The sequence below is a fragment of the Nyctereutes procyonoides genome, unplaced genomic scaffold, assembly GCF_905146905.1.
Source record: "Nyctereutes procyonoides isolate TBG_1078 unplaced genomic scaffold, NYPRO_anot_genome, whole genome shotgun sequence".
Taxonomy (NCBI): Eukaryota; Metazoa; Chordata; class Mammalia; order Carnivora; family Canidae; genus Nyctereutes; species Nyctereutes procyonoides.
Genome location: NW_026575120.1, coordinates 782882 through 801756, shown reverse-complemented (window position 1 = coordinate 801756; position 18875 = coordinate 782882). Strand labels below are relative to the sequence as shown.

The 18875-nt window shown below is 39.5% G+C and overlaps 1 protein-coding gene across 2 annotated transcripts in view; it reads right to left on the bottom strand.

The window, feature by feature from the left end:
• Window positions 1-1859: 1859 nt before the first annotated feature.
• The window catches only part of MTMR7 (myotubularin related protein 7), a 173872-nt gene continuing 156856 nt past the window's right edge, over window positions 1860-18875 (bottom strand). The window contains exons 13-19 of one of the 2 annotated variants that reach the window (XM_055334655.1): window positions 15321-15430; window positions 13822-13947; window positions 11828-11877; window positions 9326-9526; window positions 7971-8111; window positions 5953-6079; window positions 1860-3146 (exon numbers count right to left, since the gene is read on the bottom strand). In XM_055334655.1, the coding sequence (XP_055190630.1) occupies window positions 2784-3146; window positions 5953-6079; window positions 7971-8111; window positions 9326-9526; window positions 11828-11877; window positions 13822-13947; window positions 15321-15430 (1118 nt within the window). In that variant the 3' untranslated portion in view covers window positions 1860-2783. The remainder of the gene's footprint in view (window positions 3147-5952; window positions 6080-7970; window positions 8112-9325; window positions 9527-11827; window positions 11878-13821; window positions 13948-15320; window positions 15431-18875) is intronic. The other variant, XM_055334656.1, reaches the window with a different exon arrangement.

Below are 18875 nucleotides of genomic sequence, written 5' to 3'. Positions count from 1 at the left end.
TTGTTTTGTTTGTTTTTTAATGATTTCTATTTCTTAGTTGAACTTCTTGTTTATTTTCATTATTTTTTTTAGCTGTGTGTTCTTAGAGTTCACTAAATTTCTTGATGAGAATTATTCTGAATTCTTTATTTGACAGCTCACAGGTCTCCATTTCTTTTGGGTCAGTTACTAGAGCTTTATTTATTTCCTTTGATGGTATAATACTTACCTGATTTTTCACAAAATCTTTGATTCCTTAGTTGATACCTGCACATTTGAATAAGGGGTCTCCTGTTTCAGACTTAGCATGTTTGATTTGGCAGACATTTCCTCACCAGTCAAGCTCAGTCTGGGATTCTGCACATGTCTGCTGATAACATCTTTGGGTAAGTGGGATATCTTACTAGAGTCTATTTTTGGGCAAGGCAGCTATTCATGCTCTGAGGTCAGGGGTATGTCTGGGATTGAGAATAGCTGGATAATACTGCTGGCTTGGTTCCCTATTCAAGTCAGCCTGTGGGATGGTCTTTGTGATTTCCTGGATTCTCTGGTTAGGCTTTCTAGAAGGTTGCGACTGAGTACTGTATTTAGCATTTGTTGGGGCAGTGAATTAGCCTCTCTGCCCTAGTAGGACAGCAGGATGAGGACAAGGACCTGTAGAGCTTGTCTGGGGACCTGATTCAGGCAAAAGTAAAGACTGAATATCCTGGTCAGATGAGCCACCAGGTTTTGCTCTATAGACATGCAAGCCACAGGCTGTGCTCTATTCAAGTGCTACTGTAAATGGGGCTGTTGGATAGGCTCTACATTTTCCTGTGTGTTTTTGGTTAGGTTGTTTGTGTGGGTGTGCTGAAGGTTGTATTCAACAGTAAGTGGGGCTATGAATTAGTTTCCCTGGCTGGGTGCAGCAGGAGAAACAGTTCAAAGGCCATTAATGCCCTTTGTCTTGACTCAAGCCAAGCCATGCCTCAAGTTCCCTGGCCAAGTAAGACCACTGAGTTTGCTCTCGGTGCTGTCACTTCTGCCTATCCACTCCTTGGCTTAAGAGTTGGATTACATACATAGCTCCCAAGGGGTTTTTTTTTTTTGCCAGCCCTTCCTGTCAGATGGGCAGGAGGCCATGCTTTGTAGGCGTAGGGGTGGGAAAGAGCTGTGTCTCTGGTTACTGTGTGGGCAAGACTGGAAGGGCCCACTTCAGGCAATTCTCAAATTTTCCTGAATAGATTTTCTGATCAGGAGGGGCCAGGAGCCATGATCTGCAGCAGGGGTAGTTATGGCTCAGCTCTTCTACCAGGACATGGGAAGACCAAGCACCAGAGCCAGCAGAACAGCTTCTTTTGAGACCCAAGTTTGACAGGCCTGAATCCTTCCAAATTCCCCAAATTGTGCCACTGATCTGGCTTGCAGATGAACAAAACTACTGGATGGGACTACCTATTCAAAATATTGATTTAGGAGTGCCTAGTGGCTCAGTCGGTTGAGTATCTAACTCTTGACTTTGGCTCAGGTCATAGTCTTAGGATTGTGAGATCAGGCCCGCAATCAGCAGGGAGTCTGCTTGAGATTTTTTCTCCCTCTCCCCTCCACACTATGTCTAAAATAAATCTTTAAAAGAAAAAAAAATTGATGCAAATTATAAAAGTGGGTCCTTTACATTCTAGAATGTACTGATGATTAAAAACCATGCAGTTGTAAATGTTATTTATCTCTGTCCAGACTTTCTCCATTAAGTTTCTTCAGATCAAAAGCTTATAACCAAACTCTTTAGAACTTTCAGCAGTGAGTGGTTATTAATGTTAAATTATAGTAACCAGTTACACAATGTCTAAAATGATAAGTGATAAAACTTATTAGACAACCAAATTATCTAGTTTTTAAGCGGTATTTTTCCTCATCAAAATGTTACATTACTAACTTTGTTATACTAAAAGAATCAGGCTAGTGGTTGGCCCACACTGTCATGGTAATGAAGTCTCTAGAATAGTAATAAAAGGCAGTTATTTTAAACTGTTATACTTTATAACATTTATAATTTAAAATATTATATCTAATATCTGAATTCTGATGTTAAGAACCAAAGAGTTGCTTCTATTTTATTAGGTATTAGACCCATGTTAGAGAAAAGGAAATTCTAGAAGTTTCAGCATTTTTTAAATGAGATTCCAGAAAAAGGAAACAAGATAATAACGATTCAAAATATATCTAAGGAAAAGTTAAAGTGATCACTAAACCTGAAAGATAAGCTCAAGCAATCACAAAGCTCCTCAATTAGACACATCTGCCAACCAAAAGGGGTAGGTTTCCACAGTGTACTCTGTTACTGGAAATACTGGTAACAGAGTCACGAGGGAAGGCAATGTCAAATATTTTAGAAAACAAAATCTCTGTCTGGAAGTAAAATAGGAGGAAAGGCTGAGGATAACAAGTGTGAGGGGAGGAGGAGGAGTCAGGGCACTTTTTGAGCAGATGCATGCTATGACAAGGAAGATTTGTACCGGTAACTCAGGTGATGGAAGAGGTCAACACTACATAGTGAACAAAACTTTCAGAGTCTAGAACAACTTTTAAAATGGGGAATAATTTTTCTTTTATATTTGTTTGATAAAAGAAATGGCTACTTCCTGTTTCAGCATCTACGGAAACTAGGAGTTGGGCTTTTTTTTCTCTTTTCATTGCTACATTTTACAATTCTCAAGGACATGTACCATTGCTCGAATTATTTTTTATTTTAAATTGCACTGCTCCCTTATTTTTGGAAAGTGTTTCTTGTGTGTCCTTTATGTTGGATCTCCACAAGGGAAACTTCAGGCAGTGAGAAACACAGCTTCGTCAGAATCGCGGTCCTTGCCACTGTCTTCACTTGGTGCACACTCCCCACCACTTGGAGACCGGCAGCTTAAATCCTCGACCCCAGACTCCTGATCACTGTTGGCTGAGAGATCTGGATCTGAGCTTTTCAAATTGTCTTGGGTTAGGATGAGAGCAGAATCTTCATCACCTTGTGAAGGACTCCTGGATGGAAATGACTTCATATTTCCACTGTAATCCTGGGGAGTGTTGGCTGTGCTGTTGTCTGAGGTAGAAAACCCTGAGTGTTTGCTGGGTTCACTCGGCTTACTCTTCACTTTAGTGTGATTTAACTGGACTTTTTGAATTTTTTCCAGTCTCTAAAAAAAAAAAAAAAAGGAAAAACCATAAATAATTTAGTATTTATTACTTTCCAGCTGGGTATAATGTGAAAGATTCTCCAAGACTTGGTTCCTTCATCTCTAATTAAGGAAGGTAATACCTGCCTTAGTATATAGGTTTTCTGTAAACTGCAAAACAAAACAAAACAAAAAACCCTAGGTTCAGCACCCGGCAATCAGGTAATAAACACCTCATTCCTGATTCCTGATTTAAAAAAAAAAAATGTACTTTGAGTTCATTGGATGAAATCATTATGTAAAACCTTACAGGTCTAGAAAGAAGGATGACTACTACTAAGTTTTTAAATTAGGATATAAATCACTTACCATAAAACTTCCCCTTCTAAAATCTACAATTCATTGGTTTTAGTATATTCACAAGGTTACACAACAATTCCCTACTACCTAATTCCAAAATACTTTCCTCATCCCCAAAGAACATCCCATATCCTTTAGCAGTTACTCCCCATTCCCCCTTCCCACTGCCCTGGCAACCACTAAGCTACTTCCTATCTCTATGGATTTGCCTGGTCTGGATATCTCCCATAAATGGAATCATACAACATATGTTCTTTGGTGTCTGGCTTCTTTCCCTTAGTCTATGTTCTTGGGCTTCATCCCCAGTATAGCTTGTATACAAAACTCCATTCCTTCTTATGATTACTTAATACCACATTGCATGAATATCCACATTTTGTTTATCTCTTCATCAGATGATGGACATTAGGGTTACTGAAAATACATTTACCAGATTTCATCCTTTGGTGTCACCAAAGGAGGTGTTAAAAGACCAAGTATTGTATACTTATTTCAAAAGCATTCATCTTAAGTTGTTATGTGCAAAGAGCACTGTACTGGGCAGTGTGACTAACAGAGATAAATACAGAGCCAGCCATAAAGAACTTGGAATATGGAGGCAGAGTTCAGATCACGTAAGAATTTGGAAGAGTAAAAATTATTTAAGAGGGCAGATGGGATGGCTAGGGGGAAGATACCGAGTCAGCTTCAAGAATGATGGAGCATTCTAATAGGTCTGTGAAGGAATTAAACTGGGAGGTGATGGTAAGAGCATTTATGGCAGTAGGGAGGGACAATTAGAAGAAAAAACACAAAAGTAGGAAGATGTCATTGTGTACAAGAAGCAGAAAACGGTTAAATTTGAGCAAGATAAAGCTGAAAGGATTGATTACTGAATTGTGGGAAGATCCTAAATGCCACGCTGAGGGGTTTTGACTTTATTATAAACGAAAAAGAGCCAAAGGCTTTTTAATTAAGGTTTTTTCTAAGTAATTTTTTCATTTTTAGTATTTCAACAAAAGGAATTAGAAGAATCCTAAGTTCTTCATAAAGCTTGGGTATCTTTAGGAAGAGGAAATAAAAGTGGCCTAGTGATGTCATGAGTGGACCTAAAATGGCAAAAATTATAGGTTTTTACCAGAGCTCCAGAATCCTAAAATACTGTGCCTCGTTTCAGTTTTCTAAGTGTGTTATTTAATTCAAGGTCTCTGACCCTTGGTGGCAATTCATAATCATTGTGGTGCTTCAAAGATTCTCGTCAGAATCACTGGGCTTAGAGCCCTGGCAGTACGATTTTTGGTGAGGTGATTTTGATGCACAGTCAAAAACTATTTCTCCAATTATGTAAAATTAAGGTACAACTCTCCAGGTAGGTCCAATGATGGTTTAACCTTCAGATTTATAATAGATTAAGATCTATGCCTGATTTCAAAAGTTCTCAAAACTAACAGTTTACTACTGACTGAATTTGTTCTATCTGGCTCCTGTATAGACTTGAGTGTGCAACCCTATATTTAAGATCTTCCATGGTACTTATATCTCGAAAGGTGATGTTTCCTAGTAATGGTACAGGAGCAACTAGAGAAATCAGCCTCATCAGCTACCTCTAAGTGATTATCTTTATGGTTGGGGTCCCTGAACCACAATGCATGTCCCCCAAGCCATCATTATTAGGGATGACCTCCAGGTGACTATCCATTAGGTAAAAGAGTGGACTTTGTTAGAGCTCATCTTATGATATTTTGTGAACTCATTTAAACATAACCAATATACATATGATCTCAGGAGAGGGGAAAAGGCTTTTCATCTTATTTAAATATTTAGTCTTTAATTCATAATTTAGGTCCAGACCCAGAGGAATTGGTTGCCAATTTTTGAGCATAAGTGAGGCAGAATGAAGCAAAGAATACAAGTGGTTTTAGTGAGCAACTAAAACCCGTGGTATCACTGGAACCAAAGTTATATAATTAGCAAAAATATGTATATTATAACCTTTCTGGCCAATTACTGGGAAATTATAAAAGCTCAAAACTAGGCTGTTGCTAAGTTGATCTCAGCTATTACCATTTATAGCCTAATATAATATTATTCTTAAAAGTAGAGAAATTTTTACAAGTACATATATCTGATTTTGTTCCTTCACTCTGAATCCCATTTTTTTTTCATGTACTCTCCAGAAAGAATTCATTTTAGTTCTCTCAAGTAACAATAACGAAATAAAACCTGACCTACAGTAGGAATAACCAACTAGTTCAACAAACCACCTACGTGAGCCCCAAGCAAGATGTCTAAATGTACTGAGTACCTGGGTTGGGGCTTCCATCATCTGGGTGCTCACCCGATGGGGTTCTGTTTCAGGTACTTTGCTAAAAGTATGAAATGGCTATATTGCTGTGTTTCATATATCCTGAGTTATGAGAGACTTTCATGGAACAGTGGTTGTCAAGAAATAAGCACAGGAAGATGAACAAGAACAAGTGTGTCTTACTTCTTCTAGGGCCTCTAGTTCTTCCTCCAGCTGCTGGGTCTCCTCTTTCACTGCCATAAGGTAATCTGTAACAGACTGTCGGGGCTGCAGTCCCTTTTCAAAGCGGTTGTACATCCCACTCCAAAACCTGCAAAATATGGTAGAGCTTTAGGATGCCACTATATCACAATCTGTAAAGTCACCTCCTCAAGTCTTCTAAGGCATCTTTAATGCCACAGTCCCAAAGTCCTAACAGTCAAGAATTACGAGCTCAAAGAAGACACCTATTTAAGGTAATGATTTCATATTGATGCTCTATTTTTGTTGGGTCAATACCCTTTTGGGAGGGTAAATTCATGATGAGTCTACTTATACGTATGGTCCTAAATAAGAAGGCATGTATGTTTCTAAAGCAGACTGAAGTAGCACATATTACCATATTCTTTTTTGTTTTTTTTTTTTAATTTTTTTGTTTTATTTATTTATGATAGGCACACAGTGAGAGAGAGAGGGGCAGAGGGAGAAGTAGACTCCATGCAGGGACCCCAGCGTGGGACTTGATCCCGGGTCTCCAGGATCACGCCCTGAGCTAAAGGTGGCGCCAAACCGCTGAGCCACTGGGCTGCCCCTCATTTTTCTTTTTAAGAAAATGGCTCTTAATTTTGAAGTAAAGTTGGAAAATCGGTGATTATATTAACATTTGGAATCCTTCAGTTACAGATTTGAGGGTTTGGCTTGCTTTTTTTTTTTTTTTTTCTCACAACCACCAAAAATTGACATTTCCATTTGCAATAAGTCTTCCTTTTTTTTTTTTTAAATCCTGCACGATAAAGTATACTGGATTGCAAAGAATAAATAATATTATCACAGGAGAGTCTGTTGATCCATGCTTTACTTAGAAAGGGGCAGGGTTTTGATGTCATTCATTGTTTTATCCATAGTGCCTAGAATAGTGCTTGACTCAACATATTTGTTGACTATTACTAACAAATTTGGAGCAATACAATTGATTATATTGTATCTCAACAGCTCTCAAACTTCTGTTTTACAAGTTTTTGTTTTTAGTGTGACAATGCTATTTACAATTCTAGGGAAATAATTAGATAGAAATAATTAAAAACAAATTGAGGAGGGAAAAAAAACTACAGAGAAAAGCTATGAAGCACTAAGAGCGTTTTTGGGGATGGGTAGGGAGAAAAAAGCATTTCTCAGTTTCTTCTGTAGAAGTTTATCTTTTTGCTGACCTCGGAGACATCCTTCCACATCATACAACCTCTACATAGAGAAGCCAAAGGATAAAATATAACATATAACCCTAATAGAATCTGTAGGATGCCACCCTGCTCTCCCATCCCAATATGTACAGTCTTAATTTATTTCCATGGGAAGATAGTTCCTTCCACTAGGCAGAGATTCAGCAGAGAAAGAAGGTAAGCTAAAAGTCATGATCACTACCTAAATTTGTGGTTTAACTTACAAGACACTTGGTTTATTTGATCCATCATCCTTCCTTTCCTCTGTCCATTCTTGCTTGCTTCCTTCCTTTCTTCCTCCCTCCCTGTTTTTTGCCTTTAAATAATATTGGGGGGAATCCCTGGGTGGCTCAGCGGTTTGGCACCTGCCTTTGGCCCAGGGCGTGATCCTGGAGTTCCAGGATCAAGTCCCACATCAGGCTCCTGGCATGGAGCCTGCTTCTCCCTCTGCATGTATCTCTGCCTCTCTCTCTCTCCCTATGTCTATCATGAATAAATAAAGTCTTAAAAAATAATAATACTGGAATTTACATTTTTAAAGTATTATTATTATAAAACATCAACTTCTAAAGAGAATTCCACATGTAGGAGGAAAGAAGAGGGAGAGGGGACACTGGCAAAAATACCAGATCAGATATTTAAGCAACCTCTGGTGTGTTTTATGTCCAAAAGAAATCTTGAGGCTCAGCAGTGTTTCATACGCTTTGGCCTCCAGATAACAAACAGTAGCAGAATCTACATTTTTTTTTCATAGCCATACTCAGTAAGATCTAAAGGTTTACATACTTGTACATGAAGTTGCATGGCGTTGTGGGGAGACGAAGTGTCCCCCTGGTCTGACTGTGATCAGCTCTAAATAGAGGATTCATGTAGTCAGCCCGGTTCTTCCACAGGTGAGCCCATAAAGAATATGTTCTTTCTTGAATTCTGTTATAAAGAAAACAAGCCTGAAAATGACCTTATCTTGGTTCTTAGAAATTGTAGATGTGTAATATTAAAGCTGGAAAAGGACCAATAACTGTTACGTGAATATCTGGGGTGTCCCTGTTTTGTAGCAGGAAAATGTACAGTCGGTGTGTGTCCTCATGATATAGCCGAAGGCACTGTAATAGTCTCAACCTCTCTGCTATCTGTACTGACCTGGGCAAGATGTTTAATTCCTCTGAGTGCAAAATAAAACTATATAATTTGGGGAAAATTTTCCCCAAATGATCACTGACATTTTATTATTTGCCGGGTACTATTTAAATGCTTCACCTGTTTTCTCTCATCCAGTCCTCACTGAACTGTGAGATGTGTCCATTGTACAGATGAGAAAACCAAGGCAAAGAGAGATTTGAGCAGTTTCTAAAAGTCACATAGTCACAAAGACACATAGTGAGTGGAATAGCCAGGATTCAAAGCCAAGCAAACACCATTAAAGTGACTGGTCCATCACAGCAAACCACAAAACAGTCTAGGAAAACAGTTGAGCTTGAAGGATGCACTCTGGTACTTTTCATCATTTACCATTTACCCAGAATCACACTTGAAGTTCCTGAGAGAACAGTGGAGTCCATTTTACTTGAACTGATCATTTCCAATATTAAATCTGATATTATTAGACACCACAGTTAAAATCATTGTATGAAAATTTGAAAACTGTTCTCTCATTGTAGTTCCTAAAGCACTTGGCTATTAAGTTTTTGACTTTGCAATTTATTTTAAATTCTACATTTCATTGATTCTCCCTCTGGATAAAAACAATACAGGTTTAATCTGAATAAAAGAATGGCTTGCATTTGAAATGTGCTTTCCCAGTTAGATTTGCAGGTCTTACTAAGACAGTATATCCACTGAAGATATCTAACTTTTTTCTTTTAAATGCAAAAATCACGTTCTCTGACTCCAGGAAATTTCCTTTCAATATGAGAGCATCAAGTCTACCATTCTGTCTGTAGATATCACTGGGGCAAAAGAGCTTGTGTCTATCTTTGTTGGTTGCTGACATTAAACCATTTATGAAGTGATGTCAGAAAAAAAAATAACTTTAAAATGTTGCTATAGATATGTAGCTAAAATAGTCTCCAGAATGTTAAAACGCCATCTGAAATTCTCAATCACAAAATCCTTATATAAAAATTAAACAACCAAACACTTACTTGAGTTCTTGTCGCTCCTTTTGGCTATTACATAAGAAGTTTCCGAACTGGCAGGAATAAACATGGTGTTGAATGTGAATCAAAAATCTCTCATTGAACTCAAAGGCACAGGGAAACTGTTCCATTAACTGCCAGACACACTCAATGAACTGATCAATAACTGGAGAGATTTCTTTTGGATCACCATCTAGATTGCCATATCTATGAAAAAAATATTAGAGACTTTATAGCAAGTTGGTTTTTTTTTTTAATTATAAAGCTATGAATGCAATAGCAATCACAAAAGAAACCTCAGTTTTTAAATAAACCATGTAAACCTGGAGGGCAGAAGTGGAAAAATATTAACTTCTTAAATTCTACTTTCAAGAGAAGCTTTGAGCTGAAGGTCTGGCTATAGAAGGGACACACAGAAAAGAAAGCATTAGTGCAAAAGGTAAAATTCAAGGGAACTTTCCACGGCAAAAGAACATGTTTGTGTGTGTGTGTGTGTGTGTGTGTGGTGTGTTGAGCATCCTTTAGTTCAAGTTTCAAAAGTACATCAGGATTTTTGAAGTAAATCTTCCACTTTATTTTATTAGCAATTTGGGGAAGTGTGGGAAGAAATATCTAAGCAACATTAGAGGTTTTTGCTTTTGCTCCATTTTGTTGGAAGGGAAGAGGAAGAAAGACATCTTGAAAAAACTGTGGTTTCCCAAGTTTCTCAGGATATTTCTAGAGCAATGTTAAAACCTGTCACATAATTTATTTCCCATCTGGTAATTCCCATATTCCCAGACTCCCATATACCTTCATATCTCCCATCTTTGTTTTTCAAAAGTATTTTAGAATCTCCTTCACATTTGTATTGATTTTTTTTTTTTTAAATAGGTTTCGTGCCCTTCACTGAGCCCAATGCAGGGCTTGAACTCACAACTCTTGAGATCAAGACCCAAGCCAAGATCAAGAATCGGATGCTCAACTAAGCCACCCAGGCGCCCCTTCTATTGATTTTTAAACGAAGGCTGCGGAGTCTTTACGCTATTATGTGCTATTGTGTGAATTTTAGAATCCAAAAGAATGATTTGGGTATCATTACGTTGACAATAACAATAGAGAACCTTATCTGCTCAGCAATGGATAACCAACTTTAGGAATAGAAATGAGCGAAGATCACCTTAGGAGTTTTTCCAAGAGTGAAAATATTAGAAACTGTCTGAAAACTTCTTAAAAGTTTGAGTTCCACTCAACTTGGTAGCTTTAAAAATGGTTTCCTCATAAAACAATTATATAGCTAGTCTTTTAGCCATTTCCACATTTTTTCTGACCATATGTCCTCTATCTCAGAGATGCTAACTGCCATAAGATAGTAGAACCCCAACACTGAAAACCATGTGACCTTAAGAAGGTTACTCAAGGGGCACCTGGCTGGCTCAGTGGGTAGAGCATCTGACTTAATCTCAGGGTGGTGAGTTCTAGCCCCATTTTGGGCATGGCACCTAATTAGGAAAAAAAAAAAAAGAAAGTAAGTTACTTAAATGTTTGCAGGCTTTAATTTTCTCATTTATAAAACAGAATCATTGTGTTTTCCTGGAAAAATAATTTCAAAAACAATTCTAGAAGACCACAGAAAATGATTAATGCTAAATGCAAAAGTTACACAATTAAATATGGGCAGTTCCATGAATTTAGAATTTACTTTAGGAACACTGAAACAAAAATGTATATTTAAAATATTATTAGCATGTTGCCTAAAATTTTAGCTCTAAAGGACTCGATTACCCCAGCATTAAGAGATTGATTAAACATCAGAACACCTGTCAGGCATTATCAACCCTGTCACCAGAAGGGACACTGGTGGCTCTAGAAATAGTAACTCAGTAACTTCTGTTTACTGAAAGCTTAGTATGGGTAGGCAAGGAACTAGATTAGTTAGCAATGCCTTGCTATAGCCCTGTGGAACAGGGAGGGTATCCCCATTTCACAGATGGGAGGGAGGCCCAACACTCAGGACAGATGCCCAAGGGCACACAGCTAGTAAATGCTACAGTCTGGGTTTGGGGCTGAATCTGACTCCAAAACCCAGACCAGCAGCCTTCAGGACCTCTCTGCAGACATCTGAGACAAACTCCAATTTAATTCCCAGTATGAAAGGTCAAAGAGAAACTGTTCCACAGACATTTCACACCTTATAGCTTAGAGTAAGTATCTGCACTTCAAAAAATAGAATAATGAATCAAATGCATATGGTAGGAGAAAAGGAAAAATCCGTTCTCAGCCAGTTAATAGCATTCTGTCTTTCCTGGAGCAATTTAACATTACTTAGTTCTGCTCAACAACTAAATACCAAGAGGAATTAGAACTTCATTTATCTGTGTTACAACGTATATAACAAAACTAACTTTTTGAATAAGATACACAAAGAAAATAAGGCTGTTTTCCCCCACTCAGTTAAAAACTTAAACAGATTTTTTTTTATTCTACACATTCAAATCAACAGATTTTTAAGGTGTTGTTTTTTTTTACCTGTGATTAAATTTATGACCAAAGGAAATCCAGTCCTTTTCAATTAATACCTATACAAAAAAGAATATATAAATATCATGGAGAGAAGCAAACAAGGAAAAATAAGAGACCCCAACCAACAATGTTGAAGGATTCAAAGGTTCTTAGAGAAGTCACTCCTCAGGTAGCCTGCAGATAAATGAGCACTCATTGTCCACCAATATAGAGATGCATAGCAGAGGGTAAAGTTGAAGGTCATCCACAGGAAGGGTAAATGGGAATGGATACATGAAAAGGTAATAGCACCCACTGAGAGCTTTCTAGAAAGCACTGTTCATATTGCTCATATATAATCTCATTTCATTGTGGGACAAGTATGATCACTCTCATTTCTCAGAAGGGAAAACAAAGAGAAGTTAAATACTAAGATCACACGACTAGGAAGTGGTTGATGCTACCTCATTACCTAGCTCTTTCTACAGCAAAGCCCATCTCTTAGAAAGTACCAACCTCCTTACAAGAGGTAATAGGAATATTTTCCTGTGATCTTTACCACACATTAGACAAATTCTAAAATGTTGGGGGTTTGGGACATAATGGAGGAGTTTCAACCTGCTTTGGAGTTGGGGTAGCATAAGTTTATAATCTTCAATTGTCTAGATTTTAAAAAGAAATAATATAGACCAATCCCATCACTATCACCAATGCTCTAAAATGGCCAGAGATTTTCCCTTACAAATGTATGGAGTGGTTGAAGTTTGCCCTTGACAATATGTAAACTTAATGGGACAGAATCAAGAACCAATAATGGTAGAGGATGGTGTGAAGGAGTGCCTGAGCCGGAGACCCTCCACTCTCCAAATGGAAATGAAGGAGTCCACGGGAGGAGTCTAAAGCTGAGAGATCAATCTGAAGTCTCAGTGCTCTCACAGGTAATTGGAAGTTCCCTGACACAAAAAAAAAGAAGAAAAAGCCTATAAAGGAAACCTGCCTCTGCCTTTTCTTTCTTGTCCCTAGAGTGTCAGCAGGTATTACTTGATGAAGGAGATCTAGCAGTAGAGATATCCCATTCAGGCTCCTCTGTCAGCATCTATCCCTAGCGTGGATTCAGGATCCACTGAAGCACTTTCTACCAAACCATGGTGCCAGAGGCAAGAACCAGGTAATCTCCCAGTCACTAGGAAGCCCCTGCCATCATGTTAAGAACAGGGCTCCAGCCTGGCCAGAGATTCACCATCCCAGCAACTACACAGATTCTGCAGGTGGAAGTAACACGTCGCCCCGTGATGCACACCTAAAAGGTGAAAATCTAGGAAAGGGTGTACTCATAATTTCAACAAAGAGCACAGAAACAAACTTTCAATACTCTCATCCAGAGTTGTGAAGGACTATCTAAAAAATCAAAGTAGTAAATAAAAAGGTTTTCCTCTCAAGGACTTTGCATGTACAATACAGAAGACTTTTTTTCTCCAAATATTTTTTCCTGGAAAGTATTTTCTGCTACATGTTCACATGTTACCTCAAGCTTAATATATTTGTGAGCAAATAATGTATAAAGCTATTTTATATTTTATAAACTATTGAATATATTCTGTATTTGCCCCCAAATTCACATTGAACAGCACCAGTTTGAATTGGTTCCAACATCCCAGAAATTCATTTTATTCCACTTTTTTATTCCAAGACCAATTTTCTACATTTATTTATTCATTCATTCATTCATCCATTCATTCATTCATGAGAAACACACAGAGAAGGCAGAGACATAGGCAGAGGGAGAAGCAGCTTCCCTCTGAGGAGACCGATATGGAACTCTATCCCAAGCCCTCGGTATCACGCTCTGAGCCAAAGGCAGACACTCATCCACTGAGACCTACCTTTTCTCCTTTAATCTTGCTAATCTACTATGAGAAAAATAACAAGGGAAGAGAAAGAAGTTGCCCAAGGTTGCCGAAAGAGAGGTCCATTCTGCTAGAGACCCGGTGTGGGCTGAGTGGCCTGGCAGCCACACTCACCATAAAGCCCTTCAGGGTCCGGTAATGCGGGTCCAGCAGGAGGCTGGCCACTGAGCACACTTGGGCAGTCCTGTCCCAGCCATCTGAACAGTGAACAAGCACGCTTGCCCCTTCCTCTGAAACTGCCTAAAAAACACAGAATCAGCAAAGAGTCAGAAAGAATGGCTACAGAAAGGAAAAATGTCTCATCAGAATTAGTTTTGGTTTTATACCTACAAAAAGAAAACAGAGTAAAAAAAAAAAAAAAAAAAAAAAAACAGCTAATTTAGTGTTCATGCCCCATCCATTAGGGTAGAGCCCAAGGAGTGGTTTGATGCTGGCAACCAAAACTTTTCCAACCTATCATACCCAGGCGCTAGCCCCCAGACCACCGCAGCTAAGCACTTGTGGTACAACAAAAGCATGCTTCCTGCCCAAACGTGTCCTAGCCCACCTTCTACCCTTCCCTCCCCTCCAGGTTCCCTTAAGAGCTTTCCAATGCTGCAATTCTGCAGCTGCTACTGGTCTCAATCATTTCCAAAAAGGGAAAGACACAAAAATTATAAGAAATAAAACTATGAAAGTAGAGATAAAAGGATAGGAGTCAAGTCATGCATCCAGGGGTGGGGGAAGGAAGAGAAAACAAGGTAAAAGTTATAGCAGCAAGTCTCAGAGAAAAGAATTTCTATTTGCTATTGCAAATGCACACACAATTTTTAGCTGAGTATCCTGGCAGGAAATGTAAATTGGGCAACATGGCAGAGATTGCAGCATAGCACTTTGAAGTACCAGAAATTCTGTTTATTCTTATTTATTCATTTTCTGTGTCCCATGCAAGCTCTGTAAGAGAGGAGACTTGATCTGGTTTATTCAGAATTGCATGCTCAGCACCTATAAAAGTGACTGGCACTAAATAAATACTTGGGAAACAAATGAATTATCTAATAAAGGGGAGCATATCATATCCTCAGAAAAGACATGGCTGTCTCTAGGTATAAATCTGAGAGGGATTTATTAAAACAACCAACAAAAAACATCGAGAAACAAAATAGACAACACATTCAAACCCTGCTTACATGGAAGTCGCAGCAACGCTGTTCCTGTGGCAGAAGGGAACCTGCCTACCAGGTTTGGAAACCTGACCTGCCCTCATGACAAAGGAGTTGCTGTTTACTAAGATGGAAGCCCGGCCTTGGTCACTGAGGTGTCACACATTTGGATGTATGCACTCTCCTACAGAAAATTCTTTCTTCCAATTAAGACCAAGCCTAACCAAAGAGAGAACACTCTAAACAACGTTTTATCATTTACTGCTGTGCTAGCATACCATCAGCAGAGCACTGTCCTCTCTTCTGCAAAGTCACATGTTAAGAGGCCAAGCATTGTGGTCTGCAAAGCCAGCTCCCCACTCAGCGTGCCACAGCTTACTTGGGGGGAGGGGGGCAGTCACAGCAGATTGGGAGCAAATGGGATCTCTGTTCTGAAGTCAGAGTCCCCAGCTGTCTGCCCTTACTACGTACCTTTGCAATGAAGATTCCTGCATCCATGATGGCCTTAATGTGCCTTAACCAGCCAGAATTCTCCAGCCCCCACAGAAAGTCACTCATGGAGGGAGACTGAAGCTCACACACTGCAAGATAAATCATGTCATGAAAGCAAAATATTGGCAAGCTCTTACTTTACATACGATCATATTTGCAGGTAGTTTGTTAATGATTCCTTCGTTGTATTTCCTGGAAGAAACTACATCAGGATAAATGAGCATACTTACTGAAGCTGATTCTCCTAAACCACTTGAAGTAAGGCACTTCTACGTTCTGTGGTCACAGGGGAGGCTGCATTTGTTCAGCAGTATCATACTTGTAAAGTTTAGACCCCCAATATTAATGAAAATCATTGACTGTGACTATCGTAGGGATCCAGCAGAGAAGATCTATCTACCCTTCCAGCAAAGATATTGGCAGTGGACCACTATCTCTGGTGTACGTGAATGAGCGTGCTACAGAGGAAAGTTCTTCTGACGAACCCCAGCGCCTGCCCACTCCGAACTCCGCAGCACCCAACCACGTCAGCTGAGGACCACTGTGAAAACATAGAACTAACCGAAACATCTCAGAAGGAAATGCTCCAACTCCTCTTGCCAACAACCCCCACCAACTGGGAGTAAAAATGAGATCCTGTCCTTCTGAACTGCTGCTCTAACATCAAGTTAGGAGGTTTCTCCTTGAAAAGAAAGGTCAGCTGGAATCATAATGATATCTATATTTACACAACTAAGGCAGGTGTGTCAATACTTCTATATTATCACAAGCAATTTCAGCTCCAGAGCTTACTTTTAGTTAACGTAAAGCACAAAAAAGCTTCAGAGCTAGCGTTCTGACTACGTATCAGAAATATTATAGTTCCAAAGTGTATGGGTTTTATACGTATGAAGTAGTTTTAAGGAGTCCTCTAAATCAATCAATTACAAATAATGTTCCATGAAAATATCTGTTTGTTGGCTGAAGTACATTTTATTGTACTCTGTGGTGCAGTGACACATGCAGGGAGCATGGAGCCCTTTCTCCCACTCCCAGTGCTGTCAGTATGCAGCTGCATAGTCTTGCACAAGTCATTTCAACTTTCTGAGCCTTGGTTTCTTCATGTTTAAAATAGGGAAGGCGTACTAAACCATATCTCAGTGTCCTTCCAACTCCAACCTCCCAGATTCAACTGTGTTAATTTTTTAAAGTACTGCACACTCGGGTGTGCCTGGGTAGCCCACTCGGATAAGTGTCGGATTCTTGGTTTCAGGCTCAGGCAGTTATCTCAGGGTCATGAGATGGAGCCACCACCACCAGTCCAGCTCTGTGCTCAACCTGTGGAGTCTGTTGTCCCTCTCCCTCTCCCGACTCATGCTTGGGTACTTCCTTTCTCTCTAAGTGAAATATTAAAAAAAAAAAAAAAGTATTGCACATTTGGAATAGAGAGTAACTGTTAATTACAATATTTGTTAGCTGTCCTTTCCTCAAATGTGCCACATAAGAGAAGGTTCACTCTCATTTCCCGCAATCTAAGAGCCACATTAAAAAAAAAAAAAAAAAGAAAACACACAAGTGATTAAATTCTGAGTCACAGATGACAGCAATGATGAAGAAAATAACACCAAAATTCCCGGCAAAGGCTCTACTTAACCATATTATAAAGTAGTTTAGGCAAAATTTCAAACTCTTGCCCAGCTGGAAGCGCAGCTCTCCAGGGACCTAATAAGCAGCTAAAGAACTGAGTTCTCTCTGGCCCTGCTCTGACCCCCCGAACACGGTCCCTTTGTCTGGGGTTACGGTGCTGTTCCCTCCGGCCGATATCACCACCTGCAGGAGAGCACACCGCCAGTATCGATGATAAAGCACGTGCGGAACAGGACGGGGAAAGGTGCTTTGCTGAAGCTCAGTGAAAAATACACAGACTGATGGATAGAATCGAGCTCTATGGGTCAGCCCCGCCGCCCTGGCCACTCAGCAGTAGGCTATTTCCAAGGTTATGGTCTCCTTGGTCATTAAAATGTATTATGAAATATTTGAACATATAAAAGATTTTAAAATAATATAATGGACACTCAGACTGGCCACAATTATTTCAGATCTCTTAAAAAAAAATGTTACAAATAAAGTCCCATGTTCCTATGTCCTCTTGCTCTTCGGCCTGAAGTCTATGAACATTACCAGGCAGGTTTATGCCCCCTTCACTATTTACTAGCTGTGTAATCTTGGACATTTAGCTTCTCTGTGCCTCAGTTTCCTTGGCTATAAAATGAGGATAATAACAGCCCCTAGAACAAAGAGTTATTTTATAAATATTAATTATCCTCATTCCCACTTCCAGCCTTGGCAACTTGATCTTTTTATCCAACATTTTATTTCTGAGACAGCCATATTATATAACTAGATTTCACGCATTTCACAAGCACATAACACCCCACTCTAAATATATCTCAGATTACGTATCCATTCCCCTACAGTTGTTAGTTGGTTCTTTTTTTTATTTAAATTCAATTAACATATATTATTAGTTTCAGAGGTAGAGGTAATTCACCAGTCTTACATAACACTCGGTGCTCATCACATCACATGCCCTCCTTAATGTCCGTTCCCCAGTTACCTCCCGTTCCCCCACCCACCTTCCCCTCCAGCAACCTTCAGTTTGTTTCCTATGATTAAGAGTCTCTTATGGTTTGTCTCCCTCTCTGATTTCATCTTGTTTTAATTTTTCCTCCCTTCTATGATCCTCTGTTTTGTTTCTTAAATTCCACCTATGAATGAAACCATGATTGATAATTGTCTTTCTCTGATTGACTTATTTCACTCAGCATAATACCCTCTAGTTCTATCCACGTCATCGTAAATGGCAAGATTTCTTTCTTTTCTTTTTTTTTTTTTTGTAGTCATGTCTTCTTTTTCAATATTTATAAACAGTGCTTCAAAAGACATCTGTCTACAATCTCCGGGTGGAGAGTCTCCCTGTGCATGCATTTCAATAAGTGAAATGGGCTGGGTCAGCGGATCCCACCAGGAATCGCCAAACTGCTCCAGGAGCTGCTGCATCCTCTCCAGCAGCGTGGGATTAGTCCCTCCTCCCACACCCTACCCAACACCTGCTTCTGCCAGTGCTTTCGGTGGGGCCACTGTTACTTCTCTAAGGTGATTAATGCCAGTTTTTTGTTTGTTTTCATCTCTTCTACTGTCTGAATTGATTTTTTCTAGATTCATTATGTTCGCTTCCTTGCTTGCGCGTGTGCTTGTGTGTGTGTGTGTGTGTGTGTGTGTGTGTGCGTGTTGTCTCTGTCTTCCATGGTGGGCTTTCCCCAAGTGTCCGGTGACCTCTGTCCATTTATACATAAGTGCTGGGTGTACTTGCAGGTCTCTTAGCTGTGGGGCTTTCCTGTGTGAGAAGTGGGGGGCCTGAACCCCCAAACTTCAGGTTTGGCAACTGTTCTCTTGGAATGGCTGCAGGCCCCAGGGAGGGATGTTCAGACGTCTGAGTGACTCAGTAAGACCAGATGTCCATGTGCTCAGAGCAGGTCTGGGAGGTGAACCATG